The 10,326-nt window shown below is 43.1% G+C and overlaps 1 protein-coding gene across 1 annotated transcript in view; it reads left to right on the top strand.

Moving 5' to 3' along the window:
• The window catches only part of LOC310793746 (voltage-dependent calcium channel gamma-4 subunit-like), a 20,183-nt gene extending 10,268 nt beyond the window's left edge, over positions 1 to 9,915 (top strand). The window contains exons 2-4 of the mRNA XM_083655625.1: positions 3,888 to 3,971; positions 5,385 to 5,525; positions 7,860 to 9,915. Coding sequence (XP_083511751.1) covers positions 3,888 to 3,971; positions 5,385 to 5,525; positions 7,860 to 8,413 — 779 coding nt within the window. The 3' untranslated portion in view covers positions 8,414 to 9,915. The remainder of the gene's footprint in view (positions 1 to 3,887; positions 3,972 to 5,384; positions 5,526 to 7,859) is intronic.
• Positions 9,916 to 10,326: the final 411 nt, after the last annotated feature.

Here is a 10,326-nt window from a genome sequence, read left to right as displayed (position 1 = left end):
GGGTTTACCTAGGCTAGAGGAGACCCACATTGCATTCAGGTACAGTCAGTTAGATTCAGCTTTGGTGGTGGTGGTTGTTGCTTAAACCTGAGCTAAACCTCTGGTGTCACTCCACATTTACTCTTTACTCTTTAGGCGTTAGACAAGGTGCCACAATGGTCTACTGGAAATTTCTTGGACCCAGTAATGTTGTTTCTTATGAACGTTTATGATTGAAATGTCATATTTATGCCTAGTGGATGAAATTCAACTTGGTTGCTAAAAGGGGTTTTAATGGGGTATTTGAGTTCATAAGAAACAACATTACTGGAAAATTCCAGTAGACTATTGTGGCACCTTGTCTAAAGCCAGATACACAGAGCGACACAGCGCCTCCTACAGATCCACAGAAATGGACACTGTGGACAGACTGCAAAGAGATCCAGACATGTCATATACTGAGTCTAGAGCAGTTTTTCAAAATGATTTTTTTACACCTAGCTGCAGCAAGAGCACATCACATAAAACGTACTTTCCGATGTCAGTAAAATTTCAGCTCTCTGTGGTTTTCTGTCTCATAACCCTGAGCTCATGTCTCTGCAGAGGTCAGGGGGGGAGAACATCCCCCCCCTTAGATCCAGGCAGTGCCAGCTGAACGGGAATCGAACCCACAACCTCTGGCCCCGGTGTCCCTGTGTGTATTATTCCTTCACACCACCAACTGCCCTTCACACTCACAGCTCTTCTCCGGGCGCTCTTGTCTCTTCCCTCTGCCTGTCACCATTCAAAACTGACTGAGGCTCGAACCCACGACCGCAAAAGTGGCTGAGGTCTCAATATTGCCGGGCAGCAAGCCTAGTCTCTGTGCCACCAAGTCAGACAGATTGAATGAGGTTTTCTCAGGGCTTTAAATGACTCTTTCCTCTGGCTGTCGACATTCAAAAGTGACTGAGGATCGAACCCACAACCTCAAAAGTCACTGAGGCTAACCCACACGCTCAAAACTCCTAGACAGCAACCCAACTCTCTGAGCTAGTGGGTCATAGTGATTAAGACTAGAAGATTAAAGTATAGTCTTTATGCATCTTAAAATATGTTTTGAAGGGACCTTTTAAGTTGAATAGTATTTGAATTATATTAATATGACGTGAGTTTCTATTCGCCTTGCACAGGAAAAACCTTTTACTTTTATACTTGAGTACATTTCAGAGCCTGTACTTTTTTCCTTTTACTTGAGTAATTAAGTTGAATCAGTACTTCTGCTTTACCAGTCTTTTTTTTTACACAAATAACTGTACTTACTTACCCTTATAAGGGTTAGGGTTATGGTTAGGGGCATATAAGTTCCCAAAGTATAAGGAGAGAGGTTAGGGGCATATAAGTATGATAAGTATATATAAGTATTCTAAGTATTTATTACTTTTCTTGTTGATTTAATGATTGTTTTGCACCTGCTGCTCACATTTGAGATACTTCTGACTCGCCTGGAAAGAAGGTGGGAGCAGCCGAGTAGAGTCAGCCAATCAGAGGCAGAGAGGGGCGGGTCATGCCTTCGCCTAGCCTTCGCCATCATGGGAAAAAAAATATCGGCTCCGGGGACCCAGGCACACAACTGCTTAGTCCCAGGAGAGGCCTTTGGAGGGCGGTGTGTGACCAATAGAGGTGACATTCTCCCTGTTACAAGTCACTCTACCATCTTCAATGACTAAAAAGCTGTTATATTAAGGTGAAAAAGTGACTGATTGGGGCTTTAAACTTCCCATACTACTCAGTTTTTACATTTGCTATGGCTCACGATAACAACAATGCTCTTTAAAATGTTGCGGAAATAAATCAAGTTTTAGTTAAAAGGTATTTGAAGACGTGAAGGCAGAACTGTCACAATGCTGGACCCTGATTGGCCGAAAATACAAGCGCCTCGATTTAAAGTTGTAAAATGTAACTGTTTGACTTTAGGCAGGTGGCAGTCTACTAGTCTCACCCCTCCCCATCAGTTGGGCCAAGTTCCCAACCATCCCAATCATCTTGATGAGCTGTCTAATTACCTTGAAATGGCATCTGGCATAAAGCTGCAGTAAGCAGTGTCCATAAAGCCCACAACAGGTGCTACTAAATATGCAGAGAGCAAGGAATGTTCTGAGTCTGGGAGTGGCCAAGAGTCACATAAAGTGCCAAAGTCACCGCCTACTTCCTGCTTCAGCATACGAACCAGCGTCTGAAGAAATCAGAGTGGTGGAGAACGAGAGAGACAATACATTTTTTTATCCCGTTTGAATTGTGCCATGAAGTACACATGCGATTTTTCCTAGATTTAAATGGATAGTTGTGATTTTTTGATGTGGGGTTGTATGAGGTACTTGCTGACAGTCAGTGTACTACATGCAGTAGAATGCAGCCAGCCTGGTTGTATGAGGTACTTGCTGACAGTCAGTGTACTACATGCAGTAGAATGCAGCCAGCCTGGTTGTATGAGGTACTTGCTGACAGTCAGTGTACTACATGCAGTAGAATGCAGCCAGCCTGGTTGTATGAGGTACTTGCTGACAGTCAGTGTACTACATGCAGTAGAATGCAGCCAGCCTGGTTGTATGAGGTACTTGCTGACAGTCAGTGTACTACATGCAGTAGAATGCAGCCAGCCTGGTTGTATGAGGTACTTGCTGACAGTCAGTGTACTACATGCAGTAGAATGCAGCCAGCCTGGTTGTATGAGGTACTTGCTGACAGTCAGTGTACTACATGCAGTAGAATGCAGCCAGCCTGGTTGTATGAGGTACTTGCTGACAGTCAGTGTACTACATGCAGTAGAATGCAGCCAGCCTGGTTGTATGAGGTACTTGCTGACAGTCAGTGTACTACATGCAGTAGAATGCAGCCAGCCTGGTCCCAGTTTGGAGAAATGGAGCCCAGCCCTGTCAGGCAAGAAGAGCTGTCTGCTGAGTGTGAAAAGCAAAAATGTGGAAAGAAAACAGACAAAAAAACAAACGTAAAATGCATCCATACTGCTCACCTGGCATAATACAAGTCTCCACAAGCCCTGAGATGCCAAGTTGACGACATCATTTTACACCCTGTTTTGAGCAGAAATCTGCACTGTAGCCAGGTGGTGAGCACCACTTCTTGGAGCACCTGTGCCGATTTCAGCTAAAAACGGTGTACATAGAGAGTACTGTACATAGAGAGTACATAGAGAGTACTGTACATAGAGAGTACATAGAGAGTACTGTACATAGAGAGTACATAGAGAGTACTGTACATAGAGAGTACTGTACATAGAGTACATATACTGTACATAGAGAGTACTGTACATAGAGAGTACTGTACATAGAGAGTACATAGAGAGTACTGTACATAGAGAGTACTGTACATAGAGAGTACATAGATAGTACTGTACATAGAGAGTACATAGAGAGTACTGTACATAGAGAGTACTGTACATAGAGAGTACTGTACATAGAGAGTACTGTACATAGAGTACTGTACATAGAGAGTACATAGAGAGTACTGTACATAGAGAGTACTGTACATAGAGAGTACATAGAGAGTACTGTACATAGAGAGTACTGTACATAGAGATAGAGAGTACTGTACATAGAGAGTACATATAGAGCCAAATTCCATGTCACAGTTGAATAAAGTTCAGGGGTCCAATACTACCTTCTGAAACCATTTTTGAACCTGGCTGTAAACGTGTTTATTTGCAGTGTAAAGATGGGCATTTTAACATGGGGGACGTGAATGGGTTTTACTCGCTCTTGCAACCAGCTTCAAGTGGCCATTCGAGGAATTGCATTGTTTTTGCTTCTCCTGCATTGGCATCAATGTATGGTGTATGTTGAAGTAGAAAGCTGCCCCCTTGGTTGCCACCCATCATACTTACAGCCTGCGTGCATTTGGCATCTCCACAGGTATCAACAAAGGAAGCTGCTTCCGGATCAACCACTTTCCCGGCGATAACGACTACGACACAGACAGCTCTGAGTACATCTTACGTAAGTCCCTGCAACCTCCTCATCTTCAAGTGCTTCCACCTGTAATCCTTACTCCCTTTCCTCAGCCATGATGGAGTTATCACAAGGGTACTTAATGTGCCATGACTCCTCAAGACCTCCCCCATAAAAGCCTGATGTCATGGCAGTAATTTGAGCTCTGGAGATGAGGAAGTGTGTTTTGTGGAGATGAGTCTCCAGCGTGACTTTACCCACACAATAAGCACATCTTTCCATCAGGGCACTCGAATGAAGACTGAGTCAAACCTGTGTTGGTAGATTGAAGGTTTTCATATGAAAACCTGCACATTTTTATTGTGTTGTTTTATATCAACAGTCAGCAAATCGCAGCTGTACTTGATTTTTATTGGTACTCAAGTCTGCCCTCTACTCAGTAGGTGAGCATGGAAGGGATGGTGCTGTATGCCTGTCCATCTGTCTGTCTGTCTGTCGGCCTGTCTGTCTGTCTGTGTGTCTGTCCATCTGTCTGTCTGTGTGTCTGTCCATCTGTCTGTCTGTCTGTCTGTCTGTCCATCTGTCTGTCTGTCTGTCTGTCTGTCTGTCCATCTGTCTGTCTGTCTGTCCATCTGTCTCTGTCGGTCTGTCTGTCTGTCTGTCCATCTGTCTGTCTGTCTGTCTGTCCATCTGTCTGTCTGTCTGTCTGTCCATCTGTCTGTCTGTCTGTCTGTCCATCTGTCTGTCTGTCCGTCTGTCTGTCGGCCTGTCTGTCTGTCTGTCTGTCTGTCGGCCTGTCTGTCTGTCTGTCTGTCTGTCTGTCTGTGTGTCTGTCTGTCTGTATGTCTGTGTGTCTGTCTGTCTGTCTGTCTGTCTGTCTGTCTGTCGGCCTGTCTGTCTGTCTGTCTGTCTGTCTGTCTCTGTCTGTCGGCCTGTCTGTGTGTCTGTCTCTCTGTCTGTCTGTCTGTCTGCCTGTCTGAGTTGCAAGCCACAACATTGCTTCGATCACCTCCAAACCTTGCATCGCACCCATGGGGTATGCCCCATAGGGCCCCAAACTTAGGGGGTGCATTTAGGGGGAACTGCCGGAGTGCAGTGCCGAATTTCGGACACGCGCGATAGTCCTAGCGCCACCTACTGGCAACACAAAAAGTGGATTATCTCAAGAACTGGATTATCGACTTCAAACTTGAGGAGTGCGCTGCCAGGAACCCAACAGACTGCAACATATTGTGTGATATCTTATTTGATGATATTGTACACCCATGTACGTACTTGGTAGTGTCGTGTAAGTCCATGTGGGCTGGCCACCTTGTGTATGACAAAAGTACTACTGCTGCTACTACTACTACTGCAGCTACCACTATTGCCATTGAGTCTGAATAGCACAGGTGCCCAGCCCCTATCTTACTCCTTTAAAGGTTTGCATTTCATCATTCCCACCCTATCATGCTCCTGCAGGCGTAGTGCGAGCCTCCAGCCTCTTCCCCATCCTCAGTACCATCCTGCTGCTGCTGGGGGCGCTGTGTGTCTGCACGGGACGCATCTACAGCAGCAAGAACAACATCCTGCTCAGTGCCGGCATCCTGTTTGTGGCCGCAGGTAGGACAAGACTGACAACGCACTTCACATAGACACTAGGGGTGTCAAAAATAATCGATTATAAGATGCATCGCGATGCGGACGTGCACGATTCTGCATCGATTCACAAATGTGTTTTTTTTAAATAATCGAATAAAATATAATGGAAGTACATGCAATTGTTTATTTGGATCATAATACAATGCAATTCCAAATGCATTTTTATTTTAAAAGTAGCCACACAGTGAGAAAAAAGAGAGTGAGAAAAAATAAATCATGTATTGGGGAAAAAAGTGATGCATCGATTGAAGATGCATCGAGATGCATCGATAATCGTAATCGAATCGAATCGTAGCCCTCTGAATCGTAATCGAATCGAATTGTGAGGCCAGTGAAGATTCACAGCCCTAATACACACACATGCAACTGGACTGACAACACAATTCAGATACACACACACATGCAACTGGACTGACAACACACTTCAGATACACACACACACATATGCACTGACAATACACTTCAGATACACACACACACACACACACACACACACATGCAACTGGACTGACAACACACTTCAGATACACACACACACACATGCAACTGGACTAACAACACACTTCAGATACACACACACATGCAACTGGACTGACTGTTTTCCGGTCATAACTTTCACTTTTACTTTCACCTGCAACATAGCCGATTTGAAAACGGTTATAATGGTTGTGTTTAGGCAAGTACTGTAAACCAACTTGGTTAAGGTTATGGTTCTGGTTTGGGCTAGGCTTTTTTTAATATATATTTTATTTTCAGTTTTAACAATACATGAACAAAATAAACGAATAAGCTCAGACAGGAAAGGAAAAGAAAGAAAAGCATACATATATCAACAGTTATTATAATGTGGTGCGACCATCCATATAGGTGCTTATGTGCTTGTAAGAGATGTTGTGCAGCATGGGGTCCCAGGCAAGGGGTCCAAGAAGAACCAGCCGGGCAAGTCACCCAATCACCCATCGCCCGGCTTATTTCTATGTCACGCTACTTCCTGGTTATAGCTCCCCACACTTTGGCGTATTCACTGTACACAATTGGCAAGTTCGGTGTATTCACTGCTAGGGCTGCAACTAACGATTATTTTGATAATCGATTAATCGGTCGATTATTTGTTCGATTAATCGATTAATCTGATTAAAAAATGCACTGATATTGTTTCCATCCGTTTATTGAAAAACATTTTTTTTTTTTTTTTTGTTAAACAAAAACTCACCGGGCTTTGCTACATCAAATAGCTTTGACAGGGCATGAACGAATACAAAATACATACAAATGTATGGTGTAAGTGCAAAAGATATCTTCATATCTTCTTAAATAAAGTGCTTTAACGCAGTGGTTCTCAACTGGTGTAGCCTCAGGACCCACTATTTTCCTTGTCATGAAGTCGCGACCCAAATTTAGGATTTTTTTTTTGAACCACTCAAATTAATTGCACAAAAAATAGCGCATTAATTTAATACACAATGCCTTCATGCACTGTTATAAACTTCAAATGAACAAAAAAGTGCAACAGAAGTGCAACTAGGGCTAAAAACCAATTGAAATAAGGCAGACTTGAATTACAGGCCTATATGTTTTTAAATTTAAACAAGTCAAACTGGTCATGCTCAGAAAGTCTTATTTGAACTGTATGAAATATGAAATAAAATGCAGACTTATCTTGAATTACATGCCTATATGTTTTTAAACAAGTTAATAATAATAATAATAATAATAATAATAATAATAATAATAATAATAATAATAATAATAATAAAACAAGTTAACCTGGTCATGCTAATCCAGTTTCAATAGTCTGAATTTAACTAATATGAAATAAAAAGGAATCACAGGCAGGCTATATGATTTTTAGTTAAACTGGTCATAACTTTTAATTAAACTGGGGCCATGCTAATCCAGTTTCAATCATCTGAATTGAACTCAAATTAAATATGAAATTAAAAGGCAGACTTCTCTTGAATTACAGGCAGAGCATATGCTTCAGCTTGTTAAACAAGTAGAACTGGTCAGGCTAATCCAGTTTCAATAATCTGAATTTAACTCAAATGAAATATGAAAAAAAAAAAAAAAATTGCCAAAAGGGCAACGAATCGATAATCAAATTCGTTGCCAACGAATTTAATAATCGATTTTAATCGATTTAATCGATTAGTTGTTGCAGCCCTATTCACTGCGCATCATTTGAAAGTGTAAAGTCGTGCTATTTGTACGCAGATTGAGGAGAACGGGCTGCTAAAACGAACAGATTCAGGCGTCTTCTTTCTCCCTCCCTTCCTCCGTCCCTGCCCTCCCCAGGCCTGAGCAACATCATCGGCATCATCGTCTACATCTCCAGCAACGCTGGCGACCCCAGCGACAAGAAGGGCGAGGACAAGAAGAACCAGTACAACTACGGCTGGTCCTTCTACTTCGGCGCCCTGTCCTTCATTGTGGCCGAGTCGGTGGGCGTCCTCGCCGTCAACATCTACATCGAGAAGAGCAAAGAGAGGCACTGCCGGGCCCGACGCCACCTCGCCAAAACCGCCCTGTCCTCCTCGCCGTACGCCCGCATCCCGAGCTACCGCTACCGCCGGAGGTGCTCGCGCTCCAGCTCCAGGTCCAGCGAGCCGTCCAGAGAGCCCTCTCCAGTGGGGAGGAAGATGGGTGGTGGAGGACAGGCAGGTGGAGGGATGGGGTTGGGGCTGCCGATGGGGGATATATCCATGTACACCCTCTGTAGGGACCCTATGAAGGGTGGAAGCGGGATGCCGATGCCCTACAGTCCGGAGAGGGACTCTGGATTTTTACAAGTCCACAACTGCTTCCAGAAAGACAAAGACGGAGTGAACAGGAGGACCACGCCGGTATGAGGTCAGGAGGTGTGACGCTGTGCGGGACAATAGGCTTGAGAGCAGACGTGGGACACACCTGACGTGGGACACACCTGGCATTAGAGGACATACCTGGCATTAGACGTTGTATAGTTGATGGCAAAAGGACAATTCATACACGCAGCGAGACACGATGTTGAAAGATCAGAGCGAAAACGTCCCTCTGTGACACGTGCCGATATGTTTCATTTGGAGGAAGGGGAAGACTCTGTTACCAAGGCAAGAACTTGATCATGCTACTTAGTAAAGTCCCCATGAAATGAACTCACATTACTGCCTTCAAGTCTGTGTATAATGGTGACCTCTTGCTGCACCAGTAGGTAATGCCATTAAAACATCACATGGTTTAGAACAGTCCCGCCCCTCCACCTTTCTCATTCAACAAGACTGCCTGTCTCACCCAGACTGACATCCATTTTTTTTTTACTTTACTTTGGGGCATTTGGCATGTATTAGATAGGACATAGGCAGACAGGAAAGGTGGGGGGAGAGAGGGGATGATAGGACCACAAAGGACCACGGGTCGGATTCGAACCCGGGTAGGCCGCACAAAGGACTAAGCCTTTGTGGTGCAGTGTACCAGGTGAGCCACTGGGACGCCGTGATTCTTCTCTGCGTTATGTCACACCTCTACTCCTGTTTCAACAGGAAATACATCAAGGAAGTAAAGATATCGTTTCATGGGGTCTTTAAAAAATAGATTTCGTAGTCAAATTTGAAGAATTTCAATCAAAAATAATCAAAAATGAGAACACAATTTTTTAAAGATAGTCACTTAACTTCTTAGTTGACAAAAGGATACTACTTTTATAGAGTGAATCCCCTCTATTTTTGAGATATCACGAACATCAGGTAACAATTTTAGTTTTTAGTTTTCAGAATGGATGTAGTGGTATTGGAAATGATCTCTTAATTTCTTTTTGTAATTGACACTGAAACAAAGAAGAGCCACATGTTTGTCTGTCTCCAAAATGTCTTAGTACACTAGAGTGATTTATGGGGCTGTTTATTTTCAATATTTTGAGTATTGCTGTGTTGTGTTTCATTTAACTTTCAAATCACAACTGGTGCTAACTTAAACTGCCATTCAACTGCCATTTAAAAAAAAGTATACTGTATCTCAATAACCTCTTTACACCTTGTATGTGAGTCAAGTGAAGTGAAGCATGTGTGCTCGTTACAGATCTGAAACACTGCCGCGTTACCATGCTGATTCACCTATGAACATTTCGGCTGTAGATAAGGGACCACTAGTGCACAAGGCACACATTTATGTCAACGCATTCCAATATACTGTATGATATATCTTTCCAAACAGACACACTTTATTTGTACAAACTATTTGTGTGCTGTAGTATGTTCTCCGTTTGCTCAGGGAAGTTGTATGGAACTAATTAATCAAGAGCTTATTAGATGAAGAGTATATTATGAAAACTAAAAACAGTCCAATGAGTTTTGGTTTGCGTACCTTTAGCCAGACAGACTGTTGCAGGAGGTGTGTATATAAAGAGAGGTGAGATCACACTATATGTTGTTGTCAGTATGTTAATTAACGACTGGTGTTTCTGTGTTTATTGGCGTTGTGCTCAGAAAGCTTCGCCTGCTACAGATGCTTCGATCACACTGCAAAGAATACACATGTAGCTGTTGCACAACTCACACTTTGCTGTATGCTTGCTGCTGCGCTGTTGCTCTATCCCAAGAGGAATTGTTTGGAAACTACCAATATTGACATATTTTTTCAGGAATGGTTTGGTAGCTCGTCAATTGAGCAAACATTTTGAGTTTCTGCTGAATTTGAATACAGAACTAATGCAGGATAGATGTTGCTATCTGATCTCACCACAGATAGTATTCGCTATCTGTGGTGAAGGATCACTACCATTGCTGTT

The sequence above is a fragment of the Poromitra crassiceps genome (genome assembly GCF_964638095.1).
Source record: "Poromitra crassiceps genome assembly, chromosome: 19".
Classification (NCBI taxonomy): Eukaryota; Metazoa; Chordata; class Actinopteri; order Beryciformes; family Melamphaidae; genus Poromitra; species Poromitra crassiceps.
This window is presented reverse-complemented; position numbering and strand designations above follow the sequence as displayed.